This window comes from Sander lucioperca, chromosome 9, assembly GCF_008315115.2.
Source record: "Sander lucioperca isolate FBNREF2018 chromosome 9, SLUC_FBN_1.2, whole genome shotgun sequence".
Taxonomy (NCBI): Eukaryota; Metazoa; Chordata; class Actinopteri; order Perciformes; family Percidae; genus Sander; species Sander lucioperca.
Window position 1 is genome coordinate 14064800 of NC_050181.1, and position 22641 is coordinate 14087440.

Below are 22641 nucleotides of genomic sequence, written 5' to 3' on the forward strand. Positions count from 1 at the left end.
GCATCGAAAACATACCTTGCTCAGGATGTGGATGATATCGCCCTCTTTTATGGTCAGCTCATCCTCATTTGTAGCCTCAAAAGCAAATGTGACCTTACAGTACTCTTTTGCTGAGGAAACAGAAATAATGGGAGTCTTAACTAGATTTAAAGACAAAAGCACACAAGGAAGCCAAACAGAGCATCCTAGAAGTACAAGTATACAGCTAGAGTAGAGCTGGGCGATATGGAGAAAATCAAATATCACAATATTTTTTTACCAAATACCTCGATATCGATACCACAACGCTATTGTAGTGTTGACTATTGGTGCTTTCACAAAATATTTACACAATGAGATTTTTGATAAATAATCATCAGTAATGTGGATATAATGACTAAGTGGGTAAATGCAAATAATAGAACAGCTACAACAGTCTGGTAGGTTCAGAAAATGACATCACTTTACTGTAATGCAGCCTTTAAAACCAGGAAAAGACAACACTTATGCCATATTACGATATTACGATATCCAAAGTCTAAGACGATATCTAGTCTCATATCATGATATCGATATAATATCGATTTATTGCCCAGCTCTAAGCTAGAGTATTTATTATTCATTTAAGCAGGGTGCGATTTGTAAAAAAAAAAGATTTAGATACATTTTCGATCATGCACAAAAAAACAAACATGCAAGAATTAAATTCCCCTTCCAATACCATGGATATAGTGCCACACGGCCAGCCATGCAAAAACACTTATTTATGAACGTCAATATTCAATGGAAAATAATCTCAAAATGAAATAGCACAACGTGGTGTCAAAATAAAACACAGCGCTTTCAAGCCGGAGAGTGGGGTTCACTTCGCGGCAAAAACAAAATACTTTCACCCAGGAAACTATCATTCGTTCCTCGGGAGTGTTTTAACCACGATCCTTTTCCTAACCTTAACTAGTCTTTTGGTGCCTAAACTTAACCGGCATCGCCGCATCACGCTCATTTTGTCGGACTAAACTCCTATACATGACCCCTGAAAGGACCATCATCTGGCAGTGCCTGTAGCCGGCTCACAGTCACCTACCTAAACAACTGCCGCTGGTAGCCAGCGTCCCGTTGCTCTGTAGCGGCTGAAAACAACCAGCAACTGCTGCTCGGATTTTATCGTTCTATGGCACTATGTGTTCACGTTTACTTAGTTTAAAATACTTCTATTTTAGCTATATAACATATGGTCTATTGGTGAAGTAGCATTGATCACTTTTAGGGGTGGGGGAGGGATACACTTTGTCCCCACTGGGGATAAAAATAAGTCAGCAGAGGCAGGGATATGTAAACCAGAAAGGGGGAAATCCCACTCATCCCCCCCGACAAATCGCTGAGAAAGAGCTGACACATTTCTTAGGGATTTGAACATCCCATCATATTTCCCCAATACACAAACAAAACAAGGTTTACAATCCACTTACTTGGGGTCAATTCTTTTTGAATAACGGCTTTTTCAGTATTTGCAAGTGATGCTTCATCATATCCAAACTACACAGTGGAGCTGTAACTAATGACAGATGCAAATAATGCTAACAGGGCTAGCACACCAACTTTAGAAGTAAACCGACAAGGAACTGGTGACAGTAAATACACTTTCCACATGTTAAAGTATCCTTTTCAGTATTTAATTTCATACTGTAGTGTTATATATACCTTTGGATTTGCTGTCTCCGTCTGCTCTCTGCGAGTCGGTCACGTTGGGATGGGCGGGCTTTGCAGCAGATGGTAATGATGGGATTGGCTAAAATGAAGCAAACAATACAGATGGAAATGATTTATCGCACAAGTGGATATGTGGCTTTATGTGAAGGAGTCCTGTCTATGAGTTTGTGTGGGAACCGAATGAGTGGGGTAATCTCATCATGACTCCGTGCTATTAAGTAGAAATGTGTATGAATGATGCCGTTCATTTTGGGCTTAGCAGTTAAGGATTGTAGCAGATATGGAAAGAAAGAATACCTTTCCTGCTACACAAGGGATGTTTGATGTTACAGCTTGTAAGTCATGATTAGTGAGTCACAGGCACAAAAAGACTACATAGAAATAAAGATAAAATAAAAAGGTGTACCATTATTAGGGCTGCATGATATGAGGAAGATATGCGATAACTTTGTTAAATATCTCGACAACGATATTACTTGCGATAAATTAACCGATATTAAAGTAGGGATGGGCGATATGGCCTAAAATCCATATTGCGATATACATTGCAGCCTCTTGCGATAACGATATATATCACAATATATAAATTATAATAGAACCATTTCAGAACAGGTTACATAGACCCTAAGGAAAGCCAAACTGCTAAATGTATTTTTTTTTTTTAAAGAGAAAGAAACATGGCTCTAAATTTCGCGGGTAGATGCATTATCGCGATAATTGAAATCTCTATCATAGGCCAATTTATTATCGTTTATATTGAATATCGTTTCTATCGCCCATTACTATATTAAAGTGTACTCAGTTCTGCATTTCTGCTGCTTTCAGTATTCTGCTAAAATACAACAAATTGCTTGTTGAATTTAAAACAAAAGAAAGGAAATCATTTCCAACATTGTTTTATTGAACATTGACACTGAATTGAATATAAAAGGCACCACTAAAAATGAATGACAGTTGTATTTTAAATAGGGATGCACTGAATCCAGGATTCGGGTTCGGATTGGGCCGAATGTTGGGCTTTTTGACGGGGTTCGGTTTCTGCCGAACCTCAGAATTTTTTTCCACCGAAGCGAACCGTACGCTTGCACTAGGCGCGCTAGGTGGACCGTTCAATGCAGTAGGTTGTGAGAAAGTGAAAATGGAACTCGTGAGCAGAAAAAGTGTTGTTTGGCAGTACTTTGAGTCAAAAGAAGGCCATTCAAGTAGAGCTACATGTTCAATTTGCAATGCCGATTAGTCTTGTGGTGCCAAGGACCCTAAACAATACACAACAACCATACTGAGAAATACAGAAAGAGTTTTGTGGAGTTGCTAGGCTTAATTAGCTTTGTATTAGTCTATATCCACAACATTCCACTTCCGGGATTGCTCTCGTTCTGCCGGAAATTTCGCCAGATCTTTTCGGATGTCTGCTTTCAGATGTCCGTTACCTTCCACTTTCTTTGTGTTTTAATTTTAAACTCCAATGGATTTCTGAGGACTATGGTTAACTGCTCCTCAGATCTCTGCAGGGTAAATCCAGACAGCTAGCTAGACTATCTGTCCAAGTTTTCTGTTGCACGACTAAAACAACCTTTGAACGTACACATGTTCCACCAAAACAAGTTCCTTCCCGAGGCTATTTTGCAGAGGCACCGGGGCTCCGCTCGGCGCGTAGCACCGCCCATGACAATTGTGATTGGTTTAAAGAAATGTCAATAAACAAGAGCACGTTTTTCTCCAATCCCGGAGTGCTGTGTGGAGTAGCCAGACCTTCCTCCACAGTGCTGTGGAGGAAGGTCTGGCTATGCGAAATTAGCTTTGTATCAACTCATTTGGCAACGGCTTGAACGTAACGGACGTTCATTAATATAAACAAAGTTACGCACTAAAGCTTTAACAGAAATGAATGCATAGTGCTAAACGGTACCAGACTGGTGTATAACAGAACTGATCAGTTCAGAAACCACCAATAACGACCAAAAAAGTCAAAAAAGTGAAAATGTCATAAGCAGGATGCGTTATGCGCCTGATCCTACTGCAGCCAGAGAGGATTGGCTGAAGTGGGCGGGTCAAGGCCAAAGAGAGTGTGAGAGCATGCGACATGTGGTGGGATGTGAGGAGTGGAGGAGAGCGAAGGAAGCCGTGTCAGTGGTGAAAGAGAGTGGGAGGGCTGTTGTGAAGGGGAGAGAGAAGGAAAAGAGGGAAGAGTTTCAGAGCGGAGTTACATGCTTAACTAAGCAGTGAGCCTCTGTTGGAATTGATACAGCTGTATGTCAGTGTGTTCTTATCAACATGTCATCATCCTCCCTTGTGCTCCCCCTACCCCCTCCAAAAAAAAAAAAAGAAGTAGTAAATAAATTACAAACAAAACAGAAAAAAATTGTTTTTTGTTTTACCATTTAGAATAACTGTTTCCATACTGGCTAAAATTTCGATCTCAAACTGGATGGCAGTTTAAATTGTATTTCCTGCTTGCCTTTTTATGCAAGTACATACACGTGTATTTACGCCAAACAGAAACGTCATATGAATATGGGTATGTTCCTTTAGTGTAGGCAATGAACAACATTATTTATTTTTATTTCATGTGGTCGTTTTGTCTGAAAAAGTATGGCGTTATATATGTGTCACATTCCTGAGCGAGTAATTGTATGTTTTGAGCACAGAGAACTATATTTTGCAAGCGCATTACATTGCATTTTGAACAGAAATGTACACTCGCAAAAAATAATTCAGTTTGAGTAAACAAAAACCTATTTCGTGCACAATAAATGTATTTGCATGTCTTTCTCTGCTCGCAGGTAGACGCTGCTGTGCTCCGGTCATGTCTCCCTCGCTCTCAACCTCTTCTCTCTACGCGCTCAACTCTAGACACGCTCGCTCAGATTTTCACAGTGTTACAAGTGTGCCACAAAACCAACCAATCGCAGAATCAAAAGGTCAATTCTGATTGGCTGTTCATCTCCAATTAGATCGCAAGTAGCAGGAAATACATCTACAGGGAAACAGTCTTTGACGCAACACCTGCCGTGATGCCCCAGCAAGGGGTATCGCTGCTGTAGCCAGTGGGTACTTGGAAAGATTGTGGAGCAGCTTAACTAATTAAAATAATTGAATTATGATTGATTTAAAACAATATATCAGCTAAAACAACTCAACACATGTTTAAACATATAGCGAAGTAATCAATGGTAGAAATAAACAGCTAAAAGTGGCCTACTGACTTAACTAACAGTTGAAATGATTAGCTAAAAGTAATGGATGAATTTTGAAACATTAACCACACTTCAAGTAAAAGGCCTAGCTAGCTAGTAGAATTTCTGACCAAACCAACCTAAATGTTTACAGTTCAATTGCATGAAAATGTAAGAATATTCACTTTAATATGATAAATAGTGTGAATACATTGGGAATTGATAGGGCGGGGTATGTGAGTTTATATGACAGGGCTGTGGGGGGAAACTCTGACCAGAAGGGTTGGAAAGCACTGATCTACAGTATTTTATATTATTGACCGACCGGTATATTACAGACATGCCTTAATAGTTGTGTTAATCACAATACCGTTGTTTGAATTACATATCTCTGTGTGACTAACGTCATCCTTCACAAGCAATCTAACATTAGCCCAGCATGGATAAAGTCCAGCTATGCATCCAACATATTCATCCGAACACACCTAAAATGTCACAATCCAGCCACTTGTAAGAAGTTTGTAATACTGGTTACATAGTTATCGTGTTTTATTAACCTTAATTCTGTTTGCCAAGGCTATATATTTTATTGGCTTGCAAAGTAGCTATCCGATGCTAACGCTAACGTTAGCTAGCTAATTTATGTCAAAAAGCAGTAGCTAACTAATGTTACTGCCAAGATATGGTTTCATTGTAAGACAGCGTAAACACATGACAACACTTGACGAGTCTTACAACACCTCTCTGGTCTCTAGTGAAATCATATCTTGGCTTCGCTAACGTTTCTGCTTTTTGAGATAAATTAGCGTTAGCAACGGATAGCTCCTTCGCAAGCTAATATAGCAACATAATTCAGGTTAATAAAATACGGTAATGTAACCAAAGTATTAAAAACTACTTAGCTACATGTGGCTATAGTGTGACAGGTCTACTGCTGTTCAGTCTCGCATTGCGAGACCTAGCTAACTTAGCTAGTTACAGTGCTGCGAGGCCTGTTCAGATGACATGTCGGCTGCAGTCTCTTATATACAGTCTATGGCTGCAGTGTGTGAGCTAGCTAGATTGCTTGTGAAGGATGAGTCAAACTAACGTTAAACACACCAGGAGATATAAGTCAAAGAAAACAACGGCATTATAGTATACACAAATATTAAGACATTTCTGTGATATAAGTCAATAATGCAAAATACTGATCGAAATGTGTTTTAATCCAGTAACATTAGTCGAACAGCTCCACTGTAGTCAGTATTTGCCTTACCAACAGGTGTAGACTGAAAAAGACTGTTCCTCCTAGATTTTTGTTTCCTGCTACTTGCGATCTAATTGGAGACGAACAGCCAATCAGAATTGACCTTTTGATTCTGCGATTGGTTGGTTTTGTGGCACACTTGTAACGCTGTGAAAATCTGAGCGAGCGTGTCTAGAGTTGAGCGCGTAGAGAGAAGAGGTTGAGAGCGAGGGAGACATGACCGGAGCGCAGCAGCGTCTACCTGCGAGCAGAGAAAGACATGCAAATACATTTATTGTGCACGAAATAGGTTTTTGTTTACTCAAGCTGAATTGTTTTTTGCGAGTGTACATTTCTGTTCAAAATGCAATGTAATGCGCTTGCAAAATATAGTTCTCTGTGCTCAAAACATACAATTACTCGCTCAGGAATGTGACACATATATAACGCCATAAAAAAGTCTCATCTGTTGTTGGGAACGGTAGCTGATGTTCTGCATCAGCTAATGGGGAGCCTAATAAAATCAAATCAAAAATTTTAAATTTAAAAACAGACCGCTCAAAAAATGTAAATCTGTGCCAGGCTGACCCAAGACACTTCCTCCAAAACAATACAGAAATAAATCATATAGATAACCAACATGTCGTATAGATGAAGAAGAGATGTGACTGAAGAGATGTTACTGAGACTGAAGGGACATTTTATTTAGATTTATGCAAATTACTGTCAGGAGAGCAACATTTTACATGTGTTTTATTTACTGAGACTACAGATGCAAATGAGCCCAGACACAGTTCATCTGATTTGCATGAGTTGCTGCTAAATAGGATCAGATGCCAGGCTATTTATCCTGCACGAATAGGGGATTGATGCGATGTCACTTGAATATGGGGATAAATGCAGTCTTTTTAATGATGGTGACTATGTTTACATGCACATAATATTCCGGGTTTTTTGCCCTGATTCTGAAAAAGACAATATTCCAACTGAGCTGTTTACATGTCTAATGAAAGTGGATATACCACTCATATTCCAGTTTACATGCAGCCGTGCAAAAATAGGAATTCTTTTCTAAATTTTCCACCGGTGGTGGACTTGTTCGACCGTGCAAACCCAGCATCCCTTTTCCATTTCTTCAACCACCTTCTTGAAAAGGTCGTCGTTGCGATGTTTGTGCATATTCAAAAAAACTGATACCCAAGTCTTTCATAATGTTTGAAATAAGGTGCGTTTCTCCTTCCGAACAAGAAATGTGGGCTTGTCTTTTGGACATGCATGACTACCGCAGCCTAGCTAACTGCTGGCTGGTTGATTTCTGGTAACAACCATAGCAACTCACAGAGCTGACTGTACGCTGTAAACAGGCAAGAGGAAGATGCCTGTTGCCTGTCAGGTAAAACCCTGATTGAGACACATTCATTTTATTTATTTATTTATTTTTTTTAAGATTTTTGGGGTATTTTAGGCCTTTATTTATATAAGACAGGTGAAGACATGAAATGGGAGAGAGAGGGGGAATGTCATGCAGCAAAGGGCCGCAGGCCGGAGTCGAACCTGCGGCCGCTGCGTTGAGGAGTAAACCTCTATATGTGGGCTCCTGCTCTACCAGGCGAGCTACCCAGGCACCCGAGACGCATATTCTAATATATTATATTCTAAGACTTTTTAAGACCTTTTTATGAATGGAATTTAAGGCCTTTATCACAACATCCACTAAGCCCTAAATTCAGTTTTTTCAAGCCAAGTAGCGCTAAACTTGCACTTCGCCATAGCTGAAGAATAAAATCAGTTTTATGTCTGTGGTATTATCCGAAAGAGACTCGCGCCAAATAACACGAAAGCTGAAAGAACTACAACACCACGGAATAATAATTTAAAAAAGAGCATTAGAGGAAGCGTTGCATGGACGTAGGAAAATTAAGTTACCTGTTTAAAATAATTAAAGACCTAGAACACAATACTGTGAAATACAGCGAATTTAAGACTTTTAAGACCTAAAAATTAGATTTTTAAATTTTAGACTTTTTAAGACCCCGCGGAAACCCTGTCTAAATGCGCTGTATACATGTCCTAAGAATGCTTCCAGAACCCAAATAATTGCGGCATATCCTACATGTCTTAATCGGAAAAATGCTTCGGAAAAAATGCCTTATTCTGAATATTCAAACGGAATATGCTGTTTACAAGACCCGATTCAAATTCGGAATAATAGTGGAATACTATATTTTAAAGTAATTGATCTCCTTAGCACTTTGACTAGACCATCATATTACTGATCCAAATCCAAATGAAATGTGAAACAAATCTACACACAAAACGATTGCCCCGTTTTATGCATACTCTGGAAATAAAGTACATGTGCAATTTAAAAGTGCACATTTTTCAGGAGCTAAAGTAATATGTTCTGTAAGAAGTTTTAATGTATCTCTATATCTTTACACGGAAAAATATCTGTCTTGAAGTAAATAATTACTGTATTGAATCCTATTTTTTTACACTTTCTGAAAAAGTTTAAAAGCGTTAAAAAAAGTATTTTGGTAATTCCCCTTTTCAATACAATTCAGCTGAATAAGCTAAATGGCTGGTTTGCTTTAGCAGCAACACTGGTTTTGCAGCGGTATGTAAATGAAAAGATAAACCACAGGGATTAATGTTTTTGTTTCTGTCGCCAATGTTATAATGCTCTGTGACACATATGTAAATATACAAAAAGGAAATCAGAATGCTTTTCTATGGAGGTCAGCTTCAGCAGCATTTCTTCGGTTCTATGTGTGTATTCGGAGGTTGCATCACACTTACTCTCGCCTTCTTTTCCTCGGTTTCGGCGCTTGGCAGCCGGGCCTTTAGTTTGACCGACCCTTCTCTGAAAATATCTCCGAAGCCAACGCCTCGGATCTTCTTGGGCTGAGCTATGACTCCGTTCCCTGAGGCAGGTTGAGGGGATGTGGGGGTGGGAGCGCTTTCCATTCCACTTAAATCTGCGGAGGGGATACAACAGGGGGAGACAGAGGGTGAATTAGAGGGTGAAAGTATCACATCTTGCTGCTATTATCAGCCTTTCTCAACCAGGATGCCGCGGCACAATGGGGGGGCAGAGCATGTGAGCGGAGCGTGAGTGAGCGAGGAGTATTCTAAATTGAGCACAGAGCAGATTTTTAAAAAGGTTGCAGCGTTGCCTTATCTCCCGCTCCAATTTTGCTCTGGTCACCCTTACCCCATTTGAAGCATGCCCAAGCCCATCTCTTTTTTTACTTCTTCTTTTTGAGGATTATTTCTTGGGGCATTTTAGGCCATTATTTGAGAGGAAAGTTGAAGACATGAAAGTGGGAGAGAGAGCAGCAAAGGGCCGCAAGGTCGGAACCTGGGCCGCTGTGGTAAGGACCGAGCCTTAGCTCCGTGAACGAGGGAAATTCTCACTGCTCCAATCACATGCTCTCATCAAAATGCATAAAAAAATAAATAAAAAAAAAAGACTATAGCTTAATCTATGAAATTGCAGATCATTAGCCAGCTCATATTAAAATTTGTCTCACATGCCCCTTTCCTCATCGACGTAGTATGAAGTATGAGAAATAAGAAAATATACAAAAACATTTTACAAAATAGTGAAATTAATTAAAACACAGTCACACACACACACACACACACACACACACAGCAGCAGGCAGAGGCGGGGGGAGAGAGAGATACCCTTTTCTCTTCGGGAGACTTGTTTAAATTATGACAAATATGCTATATACATTAGATTTAGTATTTAGTTCATACTTTTTTTGGTGTATTTGTTTTCTGATTTTAACGCTATAAAGACCGTTGCCGTGCTTGCGTCACTCCCTTACCCCTCCTACCAGTCCCTATGGCCACTTGGCCAGTGGGAATGCAAACGGAAAAAAAGATTTTGGGGGAGAGTAGTTCTTAGAACTGCTTAGAAGTGTACTTTTCCTCTAAAAAGTACAAGTACTATCCGGTCGGAAAGCCCCTATTATAACATTGCTATGTATATGAAGAAAAATATTCATTCATTAAAAAAAACTCAGCAGTTCTTATGAACGTCGACAGTATACCACAGCCCTGATGAAAAACAAATGCAAGACAGGGAAAAGGCCTAGAAACATCCAGCTGCAGACTGAACCCTCAGCCAAACTTCTTGTTGAGGCTCGTTTCAGCTGCAAGAACACCTGGACATCCCACTACTACACTTCATTTTACTGACAATGAACTAACAGCTGGGAGGAGGCCTCGGGGAAGACCCAGGACTAGGTGGAGGGATCATATCTCCAACCTGGCCTGGGAACGCCTCGAGATCCCCCAGTCGGAGCTGGTTAATGTGGCTCGGGAATAGGAAGTTTCGGGTCCCCTGCTGGAGATGCTGCCCCCGCAACCCGACCCCGGATAAGCGGGCTCTGCATTAAATGCTCCAATATCTCAACCAGAGAATAAATTGTCTCTGAAAAATAACGTAAGCAGATGTTATATGCTAACAGAGCTGACTTAGTAAAAGCAGGGGGAATTTATCGGCCTTGTTCCTGAACATGAAGTGCATTTTAAAGCTCTACGCAGATTGACAGCCACAGTTGAGTCTACGAAGAACAGGAAAAACCATCACTATGCGCCTGCCTTGAACTTTGTTTTGGTATCTTGCCTAACCAAACATACATTTCCAGTTCACCTTCTCTAATGTTTATCCAACCAAGTTGCCGCCTTCACATTAATGGATCCCTGCTCGTTTTACATCTTACCCGTCTCATCTGCCGCCATGTCGTTGGAGTCGGCGTCCTCTCCCGTGGCATCCAGCTCTTTGACAAAGTTGGAGGGAAACAGTCCTGACTTGCCGTTCAAGTCGCCGCTCCACCAGCCCTCTTCAACCTGCAGAGAAGACATTATAAGACATAAACCACCTGACACGGTAATGGGATTTTTTTTCTCCAAAATGTTAAATGCAAAGCAATCTGGTGGCTCCGAGCGTCCTGTGTACCTGAGGGAGTGACGTCTTAGGAAGCTTAACAGTTCCACAAAAATGACACTGTTGCTCCCAATGCTACACATAGATAAATAATCAACATTTTTTTAATAAAAAATTTTAAAAATCCAGTAAATACAAAATTCTGAATAAAAACTCTGAAATGTTGTCTATTTGTTAGACTAAGTAGTATTACTTAACATCTTAAAGACCAATCTTTACATAGAAACACACATATATTTTTATGTTTATTGTTAGGTAATCACACACACATTTCCCTTTGACTTATTATTAGCACTTCTTCCGGCTCTTACTTGTTCCGACTTGCCAGCACCACAAATAACTAGTAGACAGTTGTATCTTCAGTGAATAAACACAATAAGTGGTTGTAATATTACACCAGCATGGCTCAAATCCCACACACCAAAAACTGATATCTTGGACACGTGATCAAGCATTGAAAGTACCTCTTCAGTGATGTCTATGATGTCTCCGGCTTTCAGCTCCAGCTCATCTTCATTCTGCGGCTGATAGTCAAAAAGAGCCTTGCACTGTCTCTTCTTAGGCTCTGTGAGAAGCAGGTCAGAAAATACCAGTTAGTCAACCAACCTGTTGTGCGTGCGCGCGTGTGTGTGTGTGTGTGTGTGTGTGCATGTGTGTGCGTGTGTGTGTGTGTGTGCACGTGCGTGCTGTGGAACGCTCTGCCTCTGTTTTTAAATCACTTCTTCTCTGCTCTATAAATAAAGTTTGATTGATTGATTGATTGATTGATTGATTGATTGATTGACTGACTGACTGACTGATTGAACAAACAGAGCTGCACACAAAAATGCAACAACCAAAAAAGAAATAGTATTGATTTAAAGGTTTTAAAAAAAAAAAAATTAAAAAAAAAGTAGTTTTAGCAAGGACAGCACAAGATGTTACATCCGTCTGAGCTGATCTATGGGAGAGGTTTTCTACAAAGAAGACCAGCATTTCAAGTCCAGACTGAGGACAGTAAGCACCAAAGTGGTCCCCATTTACCACAAATGACTTCATCCAGAGGCACTTGTTTGTTTATTTACATTCTCTGATCACCTGATAAATCAGTCACTGCCATATGGTAAGGATACAAGTAGAGTGCGTTTAAAGAAAACTAATATTCTTATGATGCAAACTTGTTCCGTACCAAATCATAACAGATGTGTCCCATTATTTTTGACTTAGGGAAGGCTCTGGGTTCTGCCCTACATTATATCATTCTGGAGTGGGTGGTGATGGCGCAGTGGATATGACACATGCCTTTGGTGTGGGAGACCTGGGTTCAATTCCCACTGCGATACATCAACCAATGTGTCCCTGAGCAAGACACTTAACCCCTAGTTGCTCCAGAGGTGTGCGACCTCTGACATATATAGCAATTGTAAGGCGCTTTGGAGCGTCAGCTAAATGACATTTAATTGAAAATGAAGTTGCATATTAAACTGGGCCTACAATTACTTGCAGGGCGGCCAAAGCCTTTAAACATACAGGTGGCACAATGAATCCTTTGGGATTAACTGTATCCGTGGATGGCTACCTTACCTATAGGCCAGTAAGCCTATCATTAATGTCTCCCCCTCAAATAGGCTATGATATGTTGGATTTATGTTAAGACATTTGAAATTTTGAGAAAATCATAATTTTTAATTAACAATAATTTGGTGGCTCCCCTGCAGTAACTCTGAGGACCCCCCTAGGGGTCTCGGACCCCCTGTTAAAAGATCTCTGCCAGATATTGCGATTACAATTCGATTTGCGATTATTATTTTTTTATGTATAGCTAAAGTTCAATAGTCACTGTGTAACAGATAAAACATTATAACATGAGACACCGTCAAAACTGCTCTATACTCTCATGCAAGGATGAGAACATAGATATAATAAGCATGGAACATTGAACAATTCAATTCAATTACAGAACATTTATCACAAAAGCTAAAGTTATAATAATAAAAACAATTCCAATAAAAAAATATCAGTACTAAAATAAATGAAAAATCCACTGAAAATAGGACATTTCTGTAAACAATCTGTGATATGTAACTAATTATTCCAGCATTTATCTTGTGAAAAAACAGTAAATACAATAATAAAAAAATAATAAATAGGAATAAAAACTGTTAAACCAAATGTTACACCAAACATTCAACTAAATATTGCACACAGTCTTCACGATTAGCTAATCGCATTCTTTCAAATCGCGGTTTCGATTTCAAAACGATTAATAATTCAGCCCTAGTGTCTATAATACAGATGGAAAGGCTGCGCTGCATAAGGTTAATATGAAGAATATGAATAAACTCTGATGAACAAAGACCTTTTTTGGCTCAGTGCAACGTTACTCCATCCCCTTAGAGACCTTGAACTGTCTGAACGTGTGAGTACGTGTAGTGTGTATATTCTCATTCTACCTCACTCATGATGGATACTGTCGCATAATGTCAGCATCCAACATCCAGTTGCCAGTTTACTTTGCAAAAAGTAAAATTGAAAACTGAAAATAAAATATTGAAGAAAAAAAAAAATAAATTATATATATATATATATATATATATATATGCATATATACAGTGAGGAAAGTAAGTATTTGAACACCCTGCTATTTTGCAAGTTCTCCCACTTATAAATCATGGAGGGGTCTGAAATTGTCATCGTAGGTGCATGTCCACTGTGAGAGACATAATCTAAAAAAAAAAAATCCAGAAATCACAATATATGATTTTTTTAACTATTTATTTGTATGATACAGCTGCAAATAAGTATTTGAACACCTGAGAAAATCAATGTTAATATTTGGTACAGTAGCCTTTGTTCGCAATTACAGAGGTCAAACGTTTCCTGTAGTTTTTCACCAGGTTTGCACACACTGCAGGAGGGATTTTGGCCCACTCCTCCACACAGATCTTCTCTAGATCAGTCAGGTTTCTGGGCTGTCGCTGAGAAACACGGAGTTTGAGCTCCCTCCAAAGATTCTCTATTGGGTTCAGGTCTGGAGACTGGCTAGGCCACGCCAGAACCTTGATATGTTTCTTACAGAGCCACTCCTTGGTTATCCTGGCTGTGTGCTTCGGGTCATTGTCATGTTGGAAGACCCAGCCTCGACCCATCTTCAATGCTCTAACTGAGGGAAGGAGGTTGTTCCCCAAAATCTCGCAATACATGGCCCCGGTCATCCTCTCCTTAATACAGTGCAGTCGCCCTGTCCCATGTGCAGAAAAACACCCCCAAAGCATGATGCTACCACCCCCATGCTTCACAGTAGGGATGGTGTTCTTGGGATGGTACTCATCATTCTTCTTCCTCCAAACACGGTTAGTGGAATTATGACCAAAAAGTTCTATTTTGGTCTCATCTGACCACATGACTTTCTCCCATGACTCCTCTGGATCATCCAAATGGTCATTGGCAAACTTAAGACGGGCCTTGACATGTGCTGGTTTAAGCAGGGGAACCTTCTGTGCCATGCATGATTTCAAACCATGACGTCTTAGTGTATTACCAACAGTAACCTTGGAAACGGTGGTCCCAGCTCTTTTCAGGTCATTGACCAGCTCCTCCCGTGTAGTTCTGGGCTGATTTCTCACCTTTCTTAGGATCACTGAGACCCCACGAGGTGAGATCTTGCATGGAGCCCCAGTCCGAGGGAGATTGACAGTCATGTTTAGCTTCTTCCATTTTCTAATGATCGCTCCAACAGTGGACCTTTTTACACCAAGCTGCTTGGCAATTTCCCCGTAGCCCTTTCCAGCCTTGTGGAGGTGTACAATTTTGTCTCTAGTGTCTTTGGACAGCTCTTTGGTCTTGGCCATGTTAGTAGTTGGATTCTTACTGATTGTATGGGGTGGACAGGTGTCTTTATGCAGCTAACAACCTCAAACAGGGCATCTAATTTAGGATAATAAATGGAGTGGAGGTGGACATTTTAAAGGCAGACTAACAGGTCTTTGAGGGTCAGAATTCTAGCTGATAGACAGGTGTTCAAATACTTATTTGCAGCTGTATCATACAAATAAATAGTTAAAAAAATCATACATTGTGATTTCTGGATTTTTTTTAGATTATGTCTCTCACAGTGGACATGCACCTACGATGACAATTTCAGACCCCTCCATGATTTCTAAGTGGGAGAACTTGCAAAATAGCAGGGTGTTCAAATACTTATTTTCCTCACTGTATATACACATACATACTCGACAGTAACGGTTGCCCTTGACAACCAGATTGAGTCAATTGGCAACCATTTCGTGGCCTCTGGTTGCCCTTTTGGCAACCACCTGTTCTATGTTTGTTTTAGTTTTTTTATATATATAAAAAAAAAAATATCAAAACTTACAAACCTGGAAAATCTTATTTCAAAAGAAGTCAATATTTTATTTGGTTGTCTCCATAAAAGTTTAAACACTACGTTCGTGCGCTACACAACTTTCATTTCATGCGTGTTTGCCGTGAAAAGATACAGGCAACGCAATTTTCTGTTGACATTAATGGCGCACGTTAAAATCCGGTGCTACAATGGTAAACCTCGTGGTGCAATCAAAGTTATCGTAAAATACCCTTTTCTCATCTGTTTTTGTCTTTTAACAGCAATTTACTGGTGAAAGAAGTAATTGCGTGTGTGCGATCACGGTAGGCTTGTATCATGTGGATGCTAGGGTTGGGTACCGAAACCTGGTTCCACTATGGAACCGGTTCCTACGCAAACAGTAGTATTCGGACCGGATTAGAACGCAAATTTCGGTTCCGACTGAAATATTTTCAGACTCTTTTCTTTCTCCCTTTTCTGCCGAGTGGCGCACGTGCCCGCTCACGGTGTGACGCGCATGTCCGCACTAATTTTCCGACATGCACTCTACAATCACTGCTGTGCTGATAGACGGCTTTTTGTACACACTCCGAAACGGACGTAAAAATATCACACTTTCACTGTAGTCTACTGTTAGCTAGCTATCGTAAATGTAGGCTACTTTGAAAATGCCATATTTTCCCTCTGGGCTCACCAAAACGGACGTAAAAGCATATTATTATTATTATATTTAAACAACGTGGGCACTGGACGGTCTTAAAATAGCAAAGACACTTGCGCTGCGCCGGGTGCAAGATAGGGCCCTATGAGTGCATAACTGCTGAAGTTTGAAGCTGGTTGGCATACCAACTCAACAACATTTATTTAGTTGTTACTTGTTAATAGTGTAACTGTTATTTGTTAAATTATTGTAGTTATGTGTTAGGTGACTTAGGTTTACTTATATATTTAAGCACTTTAAAACGTTAATATATTTTTAAATTGAAATCTTTGATGTCATTTTTCAGTTTTTCAAGAATCGGTTAGGAATCGGAATAGTTTTAAAAGTACCGGTTTGGCATTAGAATCATGAAAATCCAAACGGTACCCAACCCTAGTGGACGCGCCAACAGTTTTGTTGTCATTACTTCCTCATGGGGGCGACAGAAACTACGCACTATAACTTGAACTGTCGCAGAGGAGTGAAGAAACTAGAAAATATTCACATTTAAGACACTAAATTAAGAGAATCTTAATTAAAAAAATGACTCAAATCGTTTCATAGGTTATCAGAATAATTATTGATTAATTTATTGGTTGACAACTAATCAATTAATCTTTGCAGCTCTAGCTGTCACTCTGTCAGAGACATTCAGCTGTGTGGTGCTACACATGCACAGGCGCCAACTTGGGTTTAACACTGGGGGGGGGTGTCATGTTGTGAGTAGACTGCGTGCTCCCACCGGGTTTGGGCTGTTTTGGTGGTTGTCACTATAATAGCTTGCAGGCGCTAGGAAGGGTTCTTTTGAACCTGTAAATATCAACACGTGCTCTCTGGTGCGCCTTACAGAAGGCCTTTCCTTCATGTGTGTGACTCTCTTTATAGGTACCGAAGGCAGCCGGTATCTGTTCCAACTGCGGTCTTTAACTGGAGTGATGTCACTGCCAATTACGCATGGCAGATCCACTAGTTACATTTTGTGCAACCAGCATCAGTATGTTGTAAAATAGCGTTACCTTTGGATATGGACACTGAAAACACAGCTCACACAGCTACACAAAAAATTGTGAATCACTAAAAAAGACTTGCTCCGCTTAGAACTCCCTCAGGAACATCCATTCATGTCAGTCTTTCACCCGGCGACTGCATCCTAAACACTGGGTAACTGGAAACGGCTGCGAGTGCCATCTATTTTGGCTGCCTGAAGCTCCACATTTTTAATTATAATACAGGTAGCCTATGTGTGGCTGTGATGAGCAGCATGATGCGATAGAGATTGTTCAGGTTCAAAACTAAAGTTTAAATCATTTCCATCCCTAGTCCCAGCCAACGATACGTTTGCTCTGAGGAAAACTCTCTACAGGATTCCCAAACTGTCGGTGTGTCGGGGAGAGCTCTGAGATTAGAGGGGGAGAAAGTAGGGAATGTGACTGGCCAATACTTTCACAGCTTGACAAAGCCCGACGCAAGTGACTTTGCTATTTTAAGACCGTCCAGCGCCCGCGTCGTTTAAATAGCAAATGCACCCATCTGTGCGGCCATGGGCGTGCCGGTCTTAAGAGCGGTGTGTTCAGGTGCATTCTTGCCGTATTGCTATCTTGAGGCAGCAGGAAGTGATCGCGCCATTGACGAACAAAAACCTGGTCTAAAGTCAGTAGCGCAGCATTTCGTTGTTATTTTAACAGCGCATTAGTAAAATGCGCCTTAGCTCGGGAACAGCGTGAGCCTAGGCGCACACACAGGGGCGCGCAGCAAGACACAAACATGCAAAAGATAAAACATAAACATATTACAATGTGAAATATAGGGTTGTCACAATTCTCTAAAATCCTCAATTCGATTACATTTTTGATTCTAAGGTCACGATTCGATTCTCGATTTTTACTTCTTTTTTTTTTAAAAGCACAGGTTGCTATGCCATTTTTAGACTAGACTTGTATGTAATATAATATCTGGCCTTTGTTCGCAATGTACCACACTACATTGTCAAATTTAAAACACGTATTAACAACATAATGTAACAATAACATATCTTCAGTCAATTGGAAACTTGACAATTTGTCAATAAAGTAAAAAGAAAAAAAAAAAGTTTACCGACAATCCTGAGGGCAGACGCTTTGCACCAACACAGAGTTTGGTGTTTGAAGCCCCCAACGTCGTCTTCCAGGCAGCGCTGCCTGGAAGGCACTAGGATTAGGCAATGGATCTGGTTGAATACGGATGAGATAAAGCTATAAGCAGAAGGAATATCCGCTAGCTGCTAGGCTAACGTGCAATGGTAAACACACAGAATATAGTACATGCACATTGCAGAGCATGGAAACTGTGGCTTTTTTGTCGATAACGCGAACGTTGTCAACATAACTCGGACTTGGAAATCCAAAATACTTCCACACTTTCAGACACTTCAGTGAAAGAGGAGGGGGCTCAAGGTCTGTGGATGGGTCTCCAGCATCTGCAGTTGCCATGCCATCTTTTGACTGGTTACTAAGTTACAGGAGGTTGACTGACTTGCAGCACTTCAACACGTGTCTTTTTTCCGCTTGACAAGCCGACCGGACGTGACATGGGGGCGTGGCAGTATCGGCGATTCCATTTTTTTTATTCGATATTCAAGATTGTGACTCGATTTAAAATCGAAATCGTGACACCCTTAATGAAATAGTATTATGATATGATCTGCTCGTGCGCTTTCACTTCACGCACGGGCAGATCAGTTTCTTCTCTCCTTCCTGCTCAGCAAATCCGCCATCATAATAGCAATGTGCCACGGACAGGAGGTGTAACTAGCCTACACAGTGTGATGATAAAACTAACAACACAACATCATTAGAGGGCCAGCATTAGTTTATCTACAATACATGGTTAATATCTTATGGTCAGCTCTTGTGAGGACAAAAAAAGTTGGTTTATATCTGATCAAATATCGCACACATGCCTCCATTGATTAATGAAACTAGACTAAATCAAGAAGCACCATTTCTCATGCTATTAACATCATGTTCCGTGACTGAACAGCAGTTTGCAGGGTGAGGATTGCCAGCTGGTGCTGGAGGAGCCCTCGGTCAGATGTTCAACAGTTCAGGAACTGACGCGAAAATACACTGGAGCGGGGGAAGCGTAGGCTGTTTTATACTGTAGGCTTTTATATTATATCCTAGTTCTAGTTTTAAAACACAGAATTATGAAGATACTGATGGATGAGCACCGCAGCGTGATTAGGATCTTTATACTAGGGCTGGGATTTAAAAAACAAAAATGTCCGATGTAAACTGATTTTCATTTGAGTGAACCAATATCTAGGCTAGCTATATATATATATATATATATACACACACATACATACATATACATACTAGGGCTGTCAAAATAACGCGTTAATTTCAATTAATTAATCTGAGAAAAAATAACGCGTTAAAAAAAATAACGCAGATTAATCCATTCCATATTGACGTTTGACCCGGAGCCGTTCTAGCCACCATTCGACTGTAAAATGAAGGAGGGAGACGAGAATGCGCCGCCTGGATCATTAACTGGAACATTTACTTGTAAAAATCTTCTTCCTGCCAACCCTGGCTACCGGAATCTGGTGCCACTGATATGTCTGCTCTTCTCTCTGGTGCTCTGAAGACGATACAGGCAACACAAACACCGCTGCATGTGACGCTAGTTAACACTATACTCGACAGCAGCTAACGTTAGCCTACCGCTAGCTAGTTAACACTATACTCGACAGCAGCTAACGTTAGCCTACCGCTAGCTAGTAGCTGGATTAAACACGGTTACAATGCTGACAACTAACGCTGAACGGTGTAAAGTTTGACTGTGTTTTACTGTAGAGGACTGTGACTCAACAGCGGGATGTAACAATCTGCAGCTGCCGTCGGAAAAACAACACAGACAGTGCGTTCAATGAAACTAGTAAACTACAGCTTCGTGGTGCATTTGAAGTTATTGTAAATGTCCTTGGTGGTTGTTTTTGTCGTTCAACAGCAATTTACTAGTGAAATAAGTTATTGTTATTGTTATACATTATTATTAAATCATTTAATTTTGACCATATGGCCTTAGCAATAAACAAGCCGTTCTTTAATGTCACCAACTGTTGTTTAGTACCCTTTTTTTCTTTTCTTTTTTTACTTTCTTAAAAAGTATCGGTTCAGGCACTGTTAATTATGTATGCGATTAATTTCGATTAATTAATCAGTCTGTAATTAATTAGATTAATTTTTTTAATCGATTGACAGCCCTAATATACACACATGTGAAAAAGGCTGTTTGTGCCGCTACGCGTGGGGTTGTCACTCAGCTCTATTTTACGTACTAACAAATTAAATATGGAATCGTCATCTTGGACCTTTCTTCTTTTTTGATGTATGCATGAATGGACACACAGCAAACGGGGAAAATAATTTGCAAATAAGTGTTGGCCCGTGCAGTAAACCACATCACACCACTTCACGTCATCCTGTACACCAAACAAACGATTACTTACAGTTATCATTTTACCCTAACAAAACCAGAGCATCTTACTCTTTGAAGCTGCTGGTGGCTGAGGCTGGAAGCCACCAGTCGGGATGCCGATAAAGCTCATCCTCTGAACCAGGTTGGCCACATTTCCTGCACTCTTCTCTCTCTTCTGAGGATGAGAGGCCTCCTCTTTGGGCTCATTCTTTGTTTCCTTGACCTCTTTGGATTCCTTCTTCAGTTCCTAAAACAAATACCAGACACACAGCAATTAATGGGAAGCATTCTTTTCTACACCGTCTTTAATGCAGCATACTTTAGCGTCACGATTAATAAATTATTATTGTAACTACAATATGTGAAAATGTCTGCATTTGTGTTTTCCCTACCTAATCCCATTTCAACTATACAGATACATCGACTACTCATACTCCTGTTAAGGCCGTTACAGACCAACCAGACGACCGATCATTGGCAGAAAAGGCAGTTGGACTGATCAGTTTCCTCGAGTTGGTCAAAAAAGTGCCTAGGAACACACCAAAGCGGCAAGACGTAATACGTCTCCATAACAGCAGGCGGCGCTAATCTGTATTGTCGCCCAAAAAATATAAACCGGCAGCTGAATGTACGAACGCGTCACGTGGGTCTGGCTGCTGCTTCCGGATTTCGGATTTTTCAACAGGCCATTAATGGCGATTCATTCAGAATACGATCTCATATTGTACTAAAATAGTTCAACGAAATGTGTTTCTGAATAATTTTAAGTGAGAAATAGGCCGTGCAGTTGCTGAATCTGTCTTCATTTCAGATCGACAAAAGGTCAGTTTAAAAGATTTTCGTCAGATTTTGAGAGTCTTAGTCACAGTAATCCCGCTTGCCATTTCCGGGTGAGTCCCGACCGCCCTGTCTCTGACTGAGCATGTCAGGCTGGCCAAAATGAAGGCCGACAGCTCCTCCAATGGACGACGGCACGGAACACACCGGACAGACTCGAGTCACTGACCTCGCCAGATTGTCCAACGGCCGATTATCAGCCCGGTGTGTAGCTGCCTTAACAGTATGTTTTACAATACTGAACAATAACACTCTTTCCATATTTATACAAGACATTTTTAGTGATTAGATGACAGGCAATGAGTGATAAAATGTTGTAAATTTGAATGAAGAAAATGGATTTCGGTATTTTATTCTGAAGACTAATTCCTTGCAGTCCAAGGAAACTGTTAGCTCAGTATTGTGGCCGTGGTTTTATTATGGTTTCCTCAGATTTGCATTAACATACACCATGGGTGCTTTTCATTACGCCAACTTATGCTCCTCTCTCCTCCTGTGACAGGGAAATCGCTCCCCCTTCCGCCATCCCAGAGGATATTCCAATCCCTTAAATGCACCACGAGGAGAGAAGAGGCTTCTGGAGGAGTGAGGGAGAGAGGAAACATTGGTGTATCCTACGGGGAAGTCTTTTATCAAGTGGCCCGACATAAACGCTTGCACCTCTTCTTTTTGTTTTTGTTTTTTTATCTCCAAAAGAAAAAATCAAAATCACATACAGATGAAGCATGAGGAAAATTTAACGAAAAGCAGTGCCACGCAGAAAACGACAACAAAAACGGAACAAATCTCTATCGTGATATGCGTTGTGTGGCTTGTGGCTCAGAGGTAGAGTGGTTGCCCCATCGCAATAAGGTTGGCGGTTCAATCCCAGGCTCCTCCGGCCACATGTCAAAGTATCCCTGAGCAAGACACTGAACCCCAAGTTGCTCCCCAGACGCTTGTAGCTGTCCACTGCTCCTAATATGCTTAAATTGCAGAATTAAAATGTCATCACATTGTACTGTGACGATGAAGTTTTTGCATCGTTAACACATAAATTAAGTCCAAATAAATATGCGAGTGTATGACGATAATTTCACTCAAAAACATTAAAGATGTTGCAAACATTCATCGTTTTGATAGCCTCTTTGTTTGGTAAGAAATGAAATCATTGACACATATTGTAAATTTCCATTTGTGAATGTGTAATTTGGTGGGAAGTAAAATTAGATTATGACTATAATAATAATAATATTGTCACTATAATTTTAGCAACCAAATACA

The 22641-nt window shown here is 40.4% G+C and overlaps 1 protein-coding gene across 4 annotated transcripts in view; it reads right to left on the bottom strand.

Moving 5' to 3' along the window:
• Nucleotides 1-22641, bottom strand: part of LOC116049938 (CD2-associated protein) — a 97263-nt gene that overhangs the window by 38435 nt on the left and 36187 nt on the right. For all 4 annotated transcript variants that reach the window (XM_036004940.1, XM_036004941.1, XM_031299983.2 and 1 more), the window contains 6 exons: nucleotides 20611-20788; nucleotides 11518-11618; nucleotides 10830-10956; nucleotides 8893-9071; nucleotides 1681-1768; nucleotides 16-110 (listed from right to left, as the gene is read on the bottom strand). In XM_036004940.1, coding sequence (XP_035860833.1) covers nucleotides 16-110; nucleotides 1681-1768; nucleotides 8893-9071; nucleotides 10830-10956; nucleotides 11518-11618; nucleotides 20611-20788 — 768 coding nt within the window. The remainder of the gene's footprint in view (nucleotides 1-15; nucleotides 111-1680; nucleotides 1769-8892; nucleotides 9072-10829; nucleotides 10957-11517; nucleotides 11619-20610; nucleotides 20789-22641) is intronic.